Source organism: Sparus aurata, chromosome 21 (assembly GCF_900880675.1).
Source record: "Sparus aurata chromosome 21, fSpaAur1.1, whole genome shotgun sequence".
Taxonomy (NCBI): Eukaryota; Metazoa; Chordata; class Actinopteri; order Spariformes; family Sparidae; genus Sparus; species Sparus aurata.
Genome location: NC_044207.1, coordinates 26,921,848 through 26,938,391, shown reverse-complemented (window position 1 = coordinate 26,938,391; position 16,544 = coordinate 26,921,848). Strand labels below are relative to the sequence as shown.

Sequence of the window (16,544 nt, the reverse complement as noted above, 5' to 3'; positions counted from 1 at the left end):
ACACACACACACACACACACACACACACCCCCGCAAACACACACCGATAATGAAGATGTGGTTGCAGGGCGGCCATATTTTTGCCATCAACTTACGGCACAATGGGAATTTCACCACCGCTATCACCATTAGAGCCGAGCTGGGGACAAACGAGACTACCCCTCGAGTTTCCCAGCCGTGCGCTCATTTTCTGCAAGACTGGTCAGACACTCACCAAAACAAATTCTGATACCCTCAGGCTTTGTTACCCAGCAGAAAAAAATTAAACGTGGGCTTCATACCACTTTCATGTCGAGGCACTTTGCGTTTTTACACAGTCATATTCTGCAAGTCCCGGTGTCATAATTTTTTTTTTTTTACCGTGCAGCTGTGCCAGCTAACAAGTGTGTTTTGCATGTTTGAATGTCTGGGAGGAAAAAAAAAAAGGAGGAAAATGTGTGAAAGAAAAAAGACACTGCAGTCTTCAGGTGAGAAATTAGAAATATTAGCATATTTATTACAGCAACATGAAAGACATTAGAATGCCTACACCCTTTACAACAAGCAACGCAGAGGAAACTGGCATGGGGACAAATAAGCGTTGTACGATGGCCAAAGAAAGAGAGAGAGAGAGAGAGAGAGGGAGAGAGAGAGCTGAAAGTCTCTAATAAGAGTCACTCATGAACATTTACAATACAGACCTGGTGGGGACTGGAGGACAAACACTGTATTTGAGATCAAGCAAACCAAACCACATACCTAACCTTGATAGGGTGAATAGTGACACAAACCCGGGACTTTGAGAGTGGAAATTACTTCTGAGTGTTGAATAAACATGTAAAAAGCAAGGCTGTAGTTGCGATTTACCCAAATTTTGTTTTGGTGACGATTACATTTGTATTGCATGAGGAATCCTGGATATGCAAATGATTTTGCACCAGGTCAAGTTGTAAGCTAACCACATCGCTTGTATTTGCCTTTTGAGAATATCTCAGTGACTCAAATAAATAAGAAGGATTCTGTCAATTCCTCTGTGAGCTTTCACAGGTTATCAGCCTCAAGACTCATGACAATATTCTCAGAACAAATTGACTTTTGTTCCGCTGAGAGGATTGAAAGTGAAGGTGCTGTTGGAGGGAGGCTATGGGATGTTACAAAACCGGGGTGTTGATGTGAGGTCATCTTAAGAACACAGATAAATACTACTTGTACATACACGTTACTCTTAATATCGCCTCTATAGGGCAACAGAAAAGAACAATAGCTCAGTAAATAAGGCATCTAAAAGGCCAGCGGTCAAGGGTAGTCCGCTAGAGTGAAATCATAGAGTTAGCAAGAGTAGAATGTACTAATGGTTCTGGACTCTCCAAAGTGTATTGAATTTATTGTGCGTGTAAATGATGAAACGGCAGCAGTGGTTTGGCAAACTGCGTTTAATTTATGGATTGTGTATTTTAGGCTGTAACTGTATGTGGGTGCCTTCTGTATTTGAACATGTGTTCATGCCATTATTTCCAATTCTGAAACAATGGGACAGAAAAAGCTCAAGTAAAAAGCTGCCAATCGGTGGTCGAAACCTTCGTCTCGCCTCAGCTGACAGTTCTCTAAGTCCCGGCGCCTCAGCCTGTCAAGCTTTCCATTTTAGAGTGGCACATTTATAATCAGAGTGGCTAATAATCAGTATTCAGTATGATTAACTTCACTTCCGGGAATTTTTTTCTGGCTGTAAGTGTCGCTGGAATCATTTATTAGGGTAAGATAGCTAGCTATGGTTGAAAAATGCTCCTTCAGCTGACTTTGTAATGTTTAAAACGCACCATGATATGGTGCAAAAAAAGACTGAGGCCAATGCTGAATGTCCCAAAAAGTCAGCATGATCACCAGTTGATACATGTGGAAGACATGGAAACACAGAAACAACATTCCTGCATTACTAGTAAAGGTAGGATAGGACTGTTATTTTGTTTTAACATGAGCTGTTTTGCTGCGTCGCTTCCAAACTTCTTTAGTCCCGTGCGTATTGTAGAACAACAGCGTTATTTTTAACACTACAAGAGAAAAGGCTTCAAGGATGTCCGCTATGATTAATGAGTAATATCAGCTGGAGCAGTGGGTGTGGGAAGTGGGTGTAAGCTTCCTGAAATCCAATAAAAAAACAGAAGAGAGGCACTAATGTCAGCCTAAACTCTGACGCCCAAGATCGGCTTCAGTTTTATTTTCGGAACCTGTGACCTCACAAACAAATGCAAGCACGTTAATTAACGATGTGTACTTCGACCTTCGGAAGCAATGCTGGGTTACTACTGTAGGCGGTTAGCTAGTTAGCTTGACATGCTAATAACTGCAGCTTACATTACAACAGACAAATGCTCTGTTGTATTCTGGGACTTGGACAGCCACCGCCATCCAAACGATCTCACGACATGCAAATGTTTCAGAATATGGAGAAATGCAAAGCTTGACAGGTCTGCCGTGCCTAGTTACGGTTGCTAAGCTGTGATAGGACCAATTCTGCTCGGAGGAGGGGTTAAACTTGTGATGTCAGTGGATAGAAATTTGAACTGAGGACCTCCTCCTCCTCCTCGCATTTGTACAAGTTCTGTTGTCGGCCGACTCCGGCTTAAAAAGTGCATGTAATTACTGTTACTAATTACTCAAATTAAGCCAGTGTATCGATGAGGAAAGTCCATTCTACTCATTCTAACACTATGGTAGAAACTGCAGTCACTGTCACCTGTCAATCAAAGCTGAAGCTTTGCACCCTGCTACATTCCTTTGTTCAGACCAACGAATCACCTCCCCTCACTTTTCACCTGTATGAGCCGCCCCTGAACGAGTACTTCAGAAATCTCTTTTTCACAATTAAAGTACATCATAGTCATCATCATCATCGTCATCATCATCATCATCGTTATCATTACAAACATTCTAACATTGGAAATCAACACTGTACATATTTTACACTATGATACAATCATATATACTGTACTTTTTGCCACTGTTGGTCCTATAGAGTACCACATATATTAAAACTGGGTTTTGGGAATACACTTAAGCGGGTTCAGTGCCATTAATGCAGTGCACACACAGAGGGTCCCATCATATTAAACCTTTTAATTAACGTGATAAGGAGCTGTTTCCTTCTGATAAGGAAAAAACCAACAAACCAGTGTATTGTTGATGAGGGTTCTCAGTCATCCAGGCCGTGGTCTTTCTAAGTGCTGTATCGTAGGAACTGAAACAGGTCCAGCTGGCAACGATACAGCACCTAGAAAACCAATGTCTTGGCTTTTTGGTGTAAACATTGTTTTGTATATTTACCGTATTGGTTTGACACTACGGGTGCTTCAAACAGATTGGCATGACTGAAAACAAGAGAGTGAGACAGTACAAGACAGACCTATCATCCTCTTTCAACTGAGGGTTTAACCTCTCGTGGTGACACAGCTGAAAATCGACACTGCGTTTCATCTCGGTGAAAGACAGAGTCCGTCTGGAGACTCCTTTATTTGGACATAATACTGTAATCATTGCGATCGGCCTTGTGTTACCGTCCAACCTTGGGAACTGATTGAAAAAAAAAGACTAGTAGGAGTGATGGTATGTAGCCCAGATGAACATTTCAAGGTTACTGTACATGGCACAACACTGGAAAAACAAGTCACACGTTCTTAACAGTGTCAACTCTATCATGACCTTGGCATCACCTTTGCTCTTCACAAAACACAAATAACTTTCTTAATACACCTGAAACACGGGAAGGCAGACTCTCGGGCTGAAGTATTCCCAACCACATCACACAGTCACAGCTGAATAGACGATGTTGTTTGGAATAGTCATTTATGGAAGAGTCAAAATGTATTTGTGCTAACTGCACCAGTCTTCTGCCGTTTCTCTGCACTCTCACCTCAAGCGCAAGCGGACAAGCAAACGTGCACTGGTCTAGTTTCTATGGAAGTGTGTCTGAGAGCAGTCTTTAGGGAAGCCCTTGTCCTGGTCAAATACACTATTTAAACGAATCCCACTTCCATCCTACGTGAACTAGCAAATTTACATCCCTGTCTATTTCTAAAGGTCCAGGTTTTTCTGTTCCCCTTCACCCCACACATTCATGTCATTCAGACTCTCGCCTCATTCATTGGCTTCCTGTATAGAGATAGCACTGGAAGGGCCCGTACACGTACTAGGTAATAACTCCTATTAAGGTCCAGCGATGTAAACCTCACCACCAATACAAACGTTAGGTCCATCTCTACGGTTGTGGGACACACAGCCCATATAAACATATATCTACACATATACATATCTTCTGACCCTTTTTAAACTCTCGAAGGTGAAACTCAAAACAGAAACAAAATGACAGTAAAAACCGACTGTACACCTCACAGACAGTGGTGATAATTATATTCTAATTTTTTTTTTTGTCATTTCATTTGTTAAAAATCTTTTTTTTTTTCTTCTTTTGTTGAGCTGATATGACGTGAAATGGTCTGGGATGCTCTTGATGTGGCCTTGTTGTTGGACATGTGTCTCTCTGTTGCTCCGTAATGGTGGTCGTGTTGCTGGGACTCTGAGTGCTAAAGCCGGTAGTGCCCATCGTGGATGGGAGGAATGGTGAAACTGCGAGAGGGTGAAGGAGTCAAGCGTCCATGTTGTCTCCGTCTCAGTGTGTCTCAAAATTAATGGAGGCCAGAGCACAGAGTATCCATTACAACTCCATTTCAGTGGGGAAACTCTTCACAGGAGCATCCATTTTGGCTCTGTCTCACTGTATGTTGAGTGGAAACTGTTATACTTGGACGTGCGTCCCTTGGGTCTGCAGGCCCTGCGCGCTGGACAAAATCTTCTTCTGATGGCCGGCCAGAGTCACACCCATCTTAGACAATTCACTACAGGGAAGACAGAAAAGACATGCAGGCATGAAACATTATTTATTAATGACACTTTGAAAGAGAAACATTTACATCCTTCAAATGCCAAGCAGTTGGTGAGGTTTCATGTCCAAGGTACTTGTCTAAATCCCCTTGTTTAATTTAGAATGACACTCAAGTGGAATGTATGAGTCTTTTACTGACAGAATTGACCTTCTGAGTGTTTCATTTAACTGGGATGAGTCACCAGCCATCTGTACCTGACACTGATGTAGAGGACTGAGTCCAAGCTGACATATCCAGCACTTGAAAAGTTCTCCTTATACTGGCCCATCTTGATGGCCTCCAACCACTCATCCACTGTGTTCACACTGAACTCTGGGGTGGACGGGTCCTCCCTGCTGGGATACAGAGCACACTCACAACTCAATGACATTTTGTCGTGTTGAGTGGCTAAAGAACAGTTTTCTGACTGCTGCCGAGGTGAATTATTTGTCCTTTTGTACAGTTATTCAATCTGGCTGCACATTTCAAGAGCTGGTTAATGCTCATTCATGGTGCTTGGTCTGCTTTTTGGACAGAACGGCTTTACACTGCAGCATGACGGACTCAAATCCAGTATGAAAAGAAAACATAAACCCTCAACTTTAAATCCAGACATTAGCGGGCAAGTGTGATTAATGATTGGTCTCCTCGCTGCCTCTGCTATAAGCGCACACAGCTATTATTTGTAGAACCCTCTGACTTGTTTGCTTACTACCTGATGTTATAAATTGGCATAGAGGATCTTGGTTTTTCATCTATTTGAATGCTTAAACTTACAAAATACCTTGTATATGCAAGACTGAGAGCAAATACACTTACATGCAATGCTGTACTGTGTGTGCCTCAGTTAAGACCCATGTTTAAGACACTTCTTTTGGTGACATTGTCTGTTGCTGGATGCTGGAATTTACAAATTCTATCTGCCTTGACAGAGACTTAAACATATTCCTTTGCACATCTGTATGCTGGTCTGATTCTCACATCAGCTCAATGCCTGAAGTGTAAAAATGTAAATGCAATCTACATCGTAATCCACAATGTCAAGCCACAATCTCATATTCATACCTTTTCACTGGTAAATATTACTTGCCGAGACAAGATAAGAACGTTATTTTACTGAAATGACATTTCCTGCTTTGCTCAATTTTCCGAAGTGACAAAACAGTTTTTACAATTTAGATCTGAGTGGCGATTATGTCCTCGATTCATGTGCTGTCCTTTAATCTAATCCAAGTATCTCAAGACTTCATGCGTGCCTGAGTGAAAGTGTTGGATTCACAGCTTTAATTTGTAGCGTTCTCCCACTGACCATGCTGAGCTGTTGGCCAGCTCTCTCAGGCTGGCTGGGTTTCTGATGAGCTTGTCCAGGATTGTGACAATCTGTCCAAACTTTGGCCTGTCGCTGCGTCCCTTCTCCCAGCAGTCCAGCATGAGCTGGTGCAACACCACAGGACAGTCCATCGGAGCGGGAAGACGGTAGCCCTCGTCTATTGCTTTGATCACCTGCAGGGGAGAGAGGGCAAAATATCAAGTTCTGCGATCAATACAAGAGAGGGGAAAGAAATGTCCAGGAAAATTCACTTTCACAGTTTAGAGCGGAGCTGATTCAGGAGAAGGTTAGTCACTGTAAATGAGGCGCGATGTGTGTGTTGACTCACATCCTGGTTGGACATCTCCCAGTAGGGTCTCTCTCCATATGAAATCACCTCCCACATGACGATTCCGTAACTCCACACATCGCTGGCTGAGGTGAACTTCCTGTAGGCTATGGCCTCTGGAGCCGTCCATCTGATGGGGATCTTCCCTCCCTGGAGACGGTTCAAAACGTAGTCAACAGAATTCTTGGCATACTGAATATATCATCCTGGACTTGATGTTTGATCCCGTTAGTAACGGTGTAAATATTTAGAGGTTGTTTTATTAATATGTTTGTGGCCGAGCTCTGTAATAAATCAAGAGCGGAGCTGACAAAACAAATCATACGCTGCTGGCTGCAGAGACATTTGCTGCCTTTTAGTCCACAGCAGAGGAGATTACACAACAACTTAAAGGAGAATTACAGCATGTTTAAACCAGGGTACTTTGTTTTGGTGAGAAAATGACCAGTAATTACAAAAGTCGGTAACTGGACACGAGCTGCAATTGCTTCAAATTCGACCACCATAGCACGTCAACTAAAGGTGCTTTTTTTTTGCCCCCTCGGATTGTTTTGCTCAGTGTCTCACAACATTGTGGAAAGGATCCCTAAAGCGATACACATCTTTGTGAAAGACTAAATCCCTTTTTTGTTTAACCAGAAAACAGCCTCTTTTTTGTTGCTCGTCAAATCCACCAGACTCCATTTGCAGAAACAGTAATTTAATCATTGTGAAACACGTTCTATTCAAACTGGGCAGGAAAAAAAGAAAAAAAAACTCACCAAAACTGTCTTTCTTTTGTTCTTACAGTCACCAACTCTGGTTGGGTTTGAAATAAACTCTTTATTTACCCAGGTAGAAAATATGAGGGGAGCGAGAGTGAGGTTGAACATCAAAGAAGCAGTGGGAGAAAACAGCATGTACCCACCAGAATATTCTCACATTGAACATGTTGAATTAAGAGTTTTATTGTATTTCAACCAAACCAGAGTTGGTGATGAAAGACGAAGCAACACATTTTTGAAATTTTTTTTGTATTGTGTTTTTGTGTCAAATTTGAATGAATGTGAATGATAAAATCGCTGGTTTTGCACATGGGGTCTGGTGAATGAATTTGCAGAGCGTCTGTTTCTGTTTAAACAAACAACAAAGAGAAGAAAGGTTCATCTCTGAAGGGCTCCTGTCCTTAAGTTGTCAGACACAATAACAATCCGAGCCTGTCAGTGATAACAAAATGGACTCTCAGTGGATGTTGAAGTTGCCCCTAAGGACTGTTGTAGTCAGTGTTACTTGGCTTGGCTGAGATGGTCTACTGGCTGGATGACAAAGATGTTGTACCCATTAGTTATTTAAACACCAAAAATATGTGAACACAAGGCCCAGGTTTGATAAAACCGGAATTCTCCTTTAACAAACCAGCACAGCTCAGCTATATGCTCACAACACAGGGTTTCCTCTGCTCCCCTGTTTATTCCTGTACTTTCTTTTCCCATCAACTTCTTTTGTCTGCCTCCATGCTGCTGCTGCTGCTGCCTTTGTTGTTGATGCGCGGATCAAAGGGACTCCATAGCTCCGACTGTATAGTCACAATAGGCGGTGAGATACCTCCGCCCTCTGTCTCACTCTGTCTAACACACACACACACACACGGAGACACACACTGTACCTCTATAGGGCTCGGTTCAGCGTTTTAACATGCGGCAGCTGCCTCTGCACCACCTAGCATTCCCCATCTCTGCTTGGTCAAAGTCAAATAAAAGACGAAGCTGCCAAGTCACTCGGCGCTGCACTTTTGTTTCCACCACCCCCCTGTCCACCCCTACCCCATCCTATTTTTTTTCCCCCCTCCTCTCTCTTAACTGCTCTCACTGGATCCTTCCCCTGCCTTCCTTTTATTTTTTTTCCTCCCTCTCTCAGCCTCCCTCGATCTCACTCTTATTTGATATCCTGCCTCTCTGTGTCTCTTCCCCATCTCCGCCTCGGCCTCTCCCTTCCTACCCCCTCCACCCTCTCCGCGCCTGCAGCCCTCCATCTAGGTCTCCTGACATCAGTGGAAGTGTGTGTGTGTGTGTGTGATTGCAATAGAGCAGTCAGCGGCTGATACACTCCTCCCAGGGCAATGCTAATGCCATATTAAAAATAACATCCCCAACACTTCCTATGAATATGAATAATGCCAAGTCCTTGTGGGCATTTTAGATGAGTTACTCCGCAGCGGTTTAACTCACTGACGTTTGAGTTTCTTCATTCTCTCAGCGCGCCGTGAGTGGATGGTGGCGTTGCCAAAGACTTTCTTTAATTTGACTATATATAGGCAGAAAAACGTGCAGGGGAGGAGGAGTTTGGGCACGTTTAATTTCACAGTGAATATTATGTTATTGGCGTGGCTTCATGACCTCATACAAAACTCCAACTGTGAGGGAAACCAACTGCACTGTCTAACGTAGTTTCAGAACCTTGTGTCTTTGTCCAGCCGTTACAGAAACATTTAGAGAAGGAGAGAAGAGGTCATCACTCGGTTCGTGCTGTGGTATCCGAGACGGGACACCAGAGTCGTTCTAATTATAATCCGACTAGGGTTTCTCTCCAGTGCAGCGGGTATCGGGTCCGCGTATCAATACGTCTATCTGTACGCCCTGTTGACAAGTGGAGTCAAAGCGGCAGGCTCCCTCCAGATGCGTTGAACCACGGAAAAATGTAATGTTACACAGAGAATTCCATTCGCAATGACTACCGGTCTGCTGTGTCCCCTAATGTTTGAGTCCTTGTGCGCGAATGTGGGTAAAAGCCTGAGTGGAACCAAGTGGACTCGCTATCACAGGAGGATGTTTTCTCTTTAAGGGGCGAGGAGGAGAGTGGGGACCGTGAAGTGCAGAGAAAAACAACTTGCATGACTCTTCTTCAACCGTTGGCTGCTGATTAAATTGTGGTGTAGCATTCAGCTGCCAGTGTTGGTGTTCTTCCTCTACTTGGGTCTTTTTGGGTCGAGCACATTTTGGATCAGGTCTGATTATGTTTGGGTCTAGTGTGGATCATTTCTGACTGCCACTGGCTCCTTTTCACATCGATGCCCTTTTAGGATTTTGGATTTGGACTGAATCTGACACCGCGGAGGTCCAATTCTTGTATGAAATGACATTAATTTAAGACAGCTGCGACCTGTGGGAGTGTGTCTTACCCTCGTAGTGTAGGCAGCTTCTGGGTCGTCCTCCAGAACCCGACTCAGGCCAAAGTCGGACACCTTACACACCAGGTTGCTGTTGACCAGGATGTTCCGAGCTGCCAGGTCTCTGTGAACGTAGCTCATGTCTGACAGGTACTTCATACCCGAGGCGATGCCGCGCAGCATGCCGACCAGCTGGATGACCGTGAACTGGCCGTCGTGTTTCTGGAGGGAGAGAGACAAGGAGACGGCAGAGTGTAAACGCTGCAGCAGGGTGGCATAGTGATTAGGGCGGGGTCCTTCAACAACCACAGCAGGAAGTGAAGGTTTAAGCCAGGATTCAAGCCTCTGTAATGGCAGCAATCTGCGCTTCTGAAGTGTCCCCGAGCAAGAATCCCTTCCAGCCCTGGCTAAGCCTGTGCTTTGACCTCTCTCCGGAGGGTGGCAAGCGGAAGATGAATTTCTCCTCCCCGGGATCAATAGAGGATCACAAAAAAATCCAACTTTCAGAGGATTGTATCTGACAGAGCAGACAAAACTTTCCTCTCTGACACTGACCGTGTGCCACGAGCAGAGCTCACTGGATTTCAGATTTGAGCTGTGTTTGGCAGAGAGCGGAGCCTGTTGATCGATGACGGTCCAGCTCACCTTCCTCTGCCAATTATTTCTGCCCTGGGCCAACAGTCCCCGTTAAAAAGCCATCCATGTTATCAGTCACCCTCTCCCCTTTATATCATCTCTCCTTCCCTCTGTCTCTTTTGTCCTCTCCATCCATCTCCATCCCTCCTCAGTCTCTGTCTTAGAGACAGAGAAAGTATCACTTAGTTTCAGTCTCCATCCATCTATCTATCTTCCCTCATCTTTCTGCATCTGTGCGCCCCCCCCCCCCCCCCCCCCCCTCCACTGCCCTTCCCTTCCCTTCCTCTATCGTTCCTTCTCTCTCTCTCTCTCTCTCTCCCTCTTTCTCCCTCGGCAGCTGTGGAGTAAGTTAATTAGCCGGTGGTTTTGTGAGATGCTGATTGATTGGACTGTCTAACAAACCTACAGACTTCCTCTATCAATCTGCCCACCACATTGCATTGCCAGGAAGGAGGAGGGAGCGGGCGGGCAGGCCAGGGGAAGAGAGGGGAGACAAATGCAGGGCAGAGAGGTTAGACAAGGAGATGAAGGAGACAGATGAGAAAAGGTAAAGATGGAAAATTCTGGCATAGTGCTAAGTTTTTTTTTCCCCCCCTGACTAGAAAACTTAAAGAGGGAAAACGTGTCGGACGGGGAGGCTCCTGCAACGATGAGCTTCTCCGACAGATCGGCGGTTTTGTTATTTCTGGGGGGGGGCGGCTGCTTAATAAATGGTCATCATAATTAAAGACACACATGGAGGCCAGGAGCGCGGATGAGCTGTAAATCCCATAAAACAGATTCCGTAATTATATTGAGCCACTGCGGACACTTTTTATGACCCTCATTACGATACAAACTGTAACACACAACATGCATGCGTGTGTGTGTGTATGTGTGCACGCATTTCAGTATGCCAGAACCATTTTTTATTTATTTATTTTTTAATATCTGTCAGATTTCATTCCATTTTGCTTCAGTGTTGCTGATGGGATTGGTGTCTATTTAGCGACGGGCCTATCATCACAGGCTTAATGGCTTTGGAGCACTGCAGCGATTTTACTGGCTGACAAACAACTCTGAATATGAATCAGGGGGACTTTTCAATGCCAGGCACACCAGGGCTGCAACAAGCTATTCATCTGGGTGTATGCAAAACCCAATTCAGAGGCTCCTCAGCTGAACCAATAGCGGCATGCTTGCTCCTTTCTCAGCACGTGTTTTTTTTTTCTATGAACAGGAATCATCCAGAAATGCACAACATGCACGTTTTGTTTACGGCGTCTGCAATTAAATAGGGATCCATACTTTTGTGTGCAAGATTGATTTTTCAACTAACTCTTCAAAACCCCGTGTTGATTTTGAGGGGAAAAAAGCTTTCGGATTTCCTAAAGAAACTTAACATCTCTTTTCTCATCTCTCTCTTTTTTTGGGGTGATTTTCGGCGAAAATAAATGCCTGGAAGGATCTTTAAGCCCATCAGTTTGTGTAATGACCTATTGAGTGACAGGCTCTTTTGGCTCTTGTCATAATGTCAATTTTAATTACAAAGCCCAACCTTCACAGGCTTCCTTTGATTTTTTTAAAGTCACTGATAAGATGTTCAGCAGTAACCTTGAGTAAAAATCTGCTTTTACAGGTCTCACTTTTGTAATAATCTGCCACGGAGATACACTCGCTCGCTCTACAAACACTTTTTTCCCCTCGCCGCAATAAATATCTCCGTATTTCTGATTTACCTTTTGCATTTGGAAGTGATTTTTCGATATTTGCACCAATTGCCGTTTTGACTCTTGACCAAATCGCTTCTGCCGTATCATGTTACATTTGAGATAAACAGTTTTTCATTTTTGTGTCCAATGACGGCGCGCAGGGCGATGCGATTTCTTTGTTTTATTACTCCTCTGTCAGCAGTCTGCTGTTTTTCAGCTCTGGGATATGTTATCGTGTGATGAAAGGTTGGGGAGGCCGCACATCCATCTGAATGTGTCTGTTCTCATCCACCTCCTGTGAACGCATACGTGTACTGAATATATAATAACTACTTCTGTTTATGTATTATATACTGATGGCTCGTTTCTTATCACTAAAACAGCGTTTGTCATTCTTTTTACTATTTGTTCACTAATTTAACTCAGTGTCTCACCCCATAAAAGACTCTCACTTTGTTTAATAACAGATGGTAATTAGTCTTCTTTGTCGGCTGAACCATTTATTGAAGATGTGTTGCGTTTGTTATATTCAAAGCGGTCAGATGTGTTGTTACTAGCAGCACATATTTATCCGTTAACAAATAATGTGTGATTTTCAACAGTTTTGTTCCTCTTGGATTGTGTTTTTACACTCTTAGATTGGCGACTACATACGAAAATGTAGATCAGAACACAGTTTAGAAAGTCTCATCTGCTCATTTAAGCCCTTGATCGACTAAACTTAAGTCCTTGGTGGACTTTGTAAAACTTTTATGGACTGAACTCACCAGCTTTGTGGGATGAAAGGCAATTTCAACCAGGTGCCTTTTATATATTTTTAAAAGAATTTCCCCTCAAGTGCGGCAATTTGGCGGAAAAGGGCTCTACAATTTCAAACACTTTACAGCTGGGACATCATTTTCCACATGGCCTTTGTAAAAAAAAAAAAAAAAAAAGAAAAAAAAAATGGTGGCCCTGACCTTTGGAGGAAGTGTGAGCGCTGTGTTTGGTCTCACCTTGAGGAAAGTGTCCAGGGATCCGTTCTCCATGAACTCCGTTATGATCATCACCGGCTTACCTGCGTAGGCACACAACAAGGCGAGCTGTTAGTGGAGCAGAGTTACGAGGAAGAAAAAGAAAACCGACTATAAAGAGACGGGGACAGAGAAGTAGTGGAGTCCACAGCTGTGACCAGCCCTTCCTCTCCGTCTCTCTCTGGGGGATAACATGGCATGTCGTCATCAGTCACACTGACAGCTTCTAATCAGCCCTCTCCATAAACGCCAGGAGATAATTAGAATGGACCAATCCACCAGAATATGTGTGTGTTTGTGTGTGTGTGTGTGGGGGGGGGCCTCCTGAGATCTCATGAATACTAATCAGCCTCAAGGGGGAAGGAAGGGGGATGTGGTTGGATCGCTGTGCACCTGCACCTGCACGAGTGTGTGTTTCTGTGCGTGTGATGAAAGGGTGGTTGACTGACAGGCCCCGCACACTCTGGTCCCCTGCATGGCATCTGCTGGGGCTTACAAATGATTAACAAAGTACCTTCAATCACATCTCACACACACACACACACACACACACACACACCAAAAATCGCAGTTGTCTGTGTTTTACAGGGTTCTCCCTATAGACACCACCTCCTACAGCCCAGCTTTCACAATCACAAACAAACACGCGACGTGCCGTACAAATGATGATGTGTGTGTGTGTGTGTGTGTGTGTGTGTGTGTGTGTGTGTGCATGGCTTGTAAACACACAGACTGTGTCAGATGTGATGAATAGGTCACATTTCCCCCAATCAGACCTCAGAGATGTTGGGGGAAAGAAAACCTGGGGGAGAGATAAAGGCAGCATGACGTGGGGGAGAGGAACTGAGGGAGTCGAGACGGAGGGAGACGGAATAATCGTTAAAACCACAACGAGAAAGACGAAACAAGTAGTGGAAATGAAACTGTCCCGTTGTCTACCCTAAAATCCTTTTCCTCTTCCTCTTCCTCTTCCTTTCCTTTCCTCTCCTTTCCTCTTCTTTCCTTTCCTTTCCTTTCCTTTCCTCTCCTCTCCTTTCCTTTCCTTTCCTCTCCTTTCCTTTCCCTCTTTCTTTCTATCTGTCTTACTCTCTCTCTCCCATTCATCACAACTTTTTATGCAATTAATATGTGTAATATTTAGCCAATTCAATAAGTTTCAATCAAGATTATAAAACATCTAAATTTCCCCATATCTAGCCCAAAATCCCTTTCCTTTGCAGAAAAGGTCTTCCTTCCTTCCTTCCTTCCTCTTTTTCCCAGACATAACAACTTTTTGTCTGTCTCTGTTTTTTTCAAAATACTTAATGGCAATGAAGCTTCTTGATTTTGAAGGAAAAGTTCAACAGGAAAATTAAAACATGAAAAACAAATTAGAGAAGGGTTAAAAGATTAAAGAGGGAAAAAAGACTGGATCATGGATTGAGGAGGAGGAGGAGGAGGTGGAGGAGGTGGAGGAGGAGGTGGAGGAGGAGGTGGAGGAGGAGGTGGGGGTCAAAGTCTTGTCATGGAAAGGCAGGAACAACACCACAGAGGCCTACAGTGAGATTGTAGGTAAAGACAGCAATACATCACCTTAAATGAATTCACTATCTCACTGCAGCACACACACACACACACACACACACACACACACACACACACAGACACACACACACACAAACAGAGTTGCCTGGTCTCTGGTGGTGGTGTCTTCTTTGACAGTAACATTAGTCTCAGGGATAAAAGTGAAAGAGAATTGGATTTTCTTCTGCTGGGGGTGAGGACTGCTGGTCACATTTATCTCCACACGGGGCCTGTGTTGTGTGTGTGTGTGTGTGTGTGTGTGTGTGTGTGTGTGTGTGTGTGTGCCATTATGTGTGTGTGTGTGTGTGTGTGTGTGAGCAAGAGAGAAAGAGAGAGCTGGTTTCAGGGCATGGCAAGTGGGGAGGGGTGGCGCAATGATGACCACCTGGTTTTAGCTCTGATCTGTGTGTGTGTGTGTGTGTGAGACAGATAAAAACAGTTGATGCGATTAATCCTGACAGGTAGGAGGTCTCACTCTTCACAGCCTCAACTTAGGAGGTGTGTGTGTGTGTGTTCATACAGAAGACACAAGCATACACACATCTCAATGTCATATTCTGAAAAATATACAGGCATGAAACGGGGGAGGGCTTTAAAATCTACCTCAGAAAACCAATTATGTCTTTGACTATGTGTTTGCTACATCTGTGTGTGTGTGTCTGTGTGTGTGTGTGTGTAAGCCCATGTAAAGTATGTTACCAGTGGAGGAGAATATTACCTTTCCGCCCAGAGTATGAAATGCGGTCAAGCGAGAAGCACAATGAAACACATTCATCCCGTTGTCTCTGGCTTAGAGGACCATGTGAGCCCGGCATGTAGACAGACACACACACACACACGCACACACACACACACCCTTTGCTATCATTCGCCATCATCTGGACACCTGCCATATAGAATCATCCCTGCAACCCTGAAGGATAACAGGGGTTACCAATAAACCCCGACCACACACGCTGGCACCGTACATTGGATCATTCTGTTTCTTTATGTCAGTTGCCAACACAAACACACACACACACACACACACACACTCAGCGATTGAATGAATCCCTTTCACTTCTTCTTGCGACCTCATCACATGGCAGCCACATTTCAAACACACACACACACACACACACAGAGGCAGGATGGAGCCTCTCCAGCTCGTCGTGGAGCTCCTCTCCGCCAAACATTCACAAGCACTCCTCAATTTCCTCCTGAAAGCACATAATTAACTAATCACGTTCATATTCATTCGAATTTATTGCCTTTCATCGCCTTCAGAAATAACACGGCCGTTTGCGGCACTAAAAAAAAAATAAGAAAAACGCCTCCCAGTGTATGGATGTGTGTGTGTGTGTGTGTGTGTGCAGATTGGGTATTGATGTTCTGCCAGGTGGAGTGTGTTATGGAATGGATCAGTGAGAGAGTTTGCTCTTTTTTTTTTTTACGGCTCTTCATTAAGTGAAAGTACAAAGTGTTGTCTCTGCTCTCCCCAGGACAAAGTCATTTATAGCCCTTTTCTGTACGCATTCGCTGGTTCGCCATTATCTCCATTACAACAGGACCGCTGGCTTTAAGGCGTTTGTTTAACCGTTGACACGCTTGAGTCATTGACGTTTAAAAGCAGCACCCTCTTTAGCGCCGTGTGCTATTACGCTGTGCAATGTTGCTGGTAGCCGGCTTCTTATCATCATTGATTTTTTTTTTTTCCAGCCTTGTCACGACTTTGCTCGGCATCCGTCACTTGTTGCAGTGCTCAAGAATGAACTCTTCCAAGGTCTCGTCTCGGAATCAACCGCGTTTTTACCCGGCCTTGACTCGGACTCTCCTAGAATTTATTTCGAGAGCAGTCAAGGCCACAAACTGCAGAGGTATCGCTGAATCATTTCATACCCACGTAACATTCACCTCCGCGATGCTTCTTGATTCTTTTACCAAGACTCTTCTACTGGCTCACA

The 16,544-nt window shown here is 44.2% G+C and overlaps 1 protein-coding gene across 3 annotated transcripts in view; it reads right to left on the bottom strand.

Annotated features, from left to right (window-relative positions):
• Positions 1–468: 468 nt before the first annotated feature.
• epha4b (eph receptor A4b) overlaps positions 469–16,544 on the bottom strand; it is a 99,102-nt gene continuing 83,026 nt past the window's right edge. Inside the window, exons 14-19 of one of the 3 annotated variants that reach the window (XM_030402081.1) lie at positions 13,021–13,082; positions 9,711–9,920; positions 6,554–6,703; positions 6,205–6,398; positions 5,111–5,248; positions 469–4,868 (exon numbers count right to left, since the gene is read on the bottom strand). In XM_030402081.1, the coding sequence (XP_030257941.1) occupies positions 4,769–4,868; positions 5,111–5,248; positions 6,205–6,398; positions 6,554–6,703; positions 9,711–9,920; positions 13,021–13,082 (854 nt within the window). In that variant the 3' untranslated portion in view covers positions 469–4,768. Of the gene's footprint in view, positions 4,869–5,110; positions 5,252–6,204; positions 6,399–6,553; positions 6,704–9,710; positions 9,921–13,020; positions 13,083–16,544 lie in introns of all 3 variants that reach the window. The other 2 variants (XM_030402080.1, XM_030402082.1) reach the window with 2 other exon arrangements.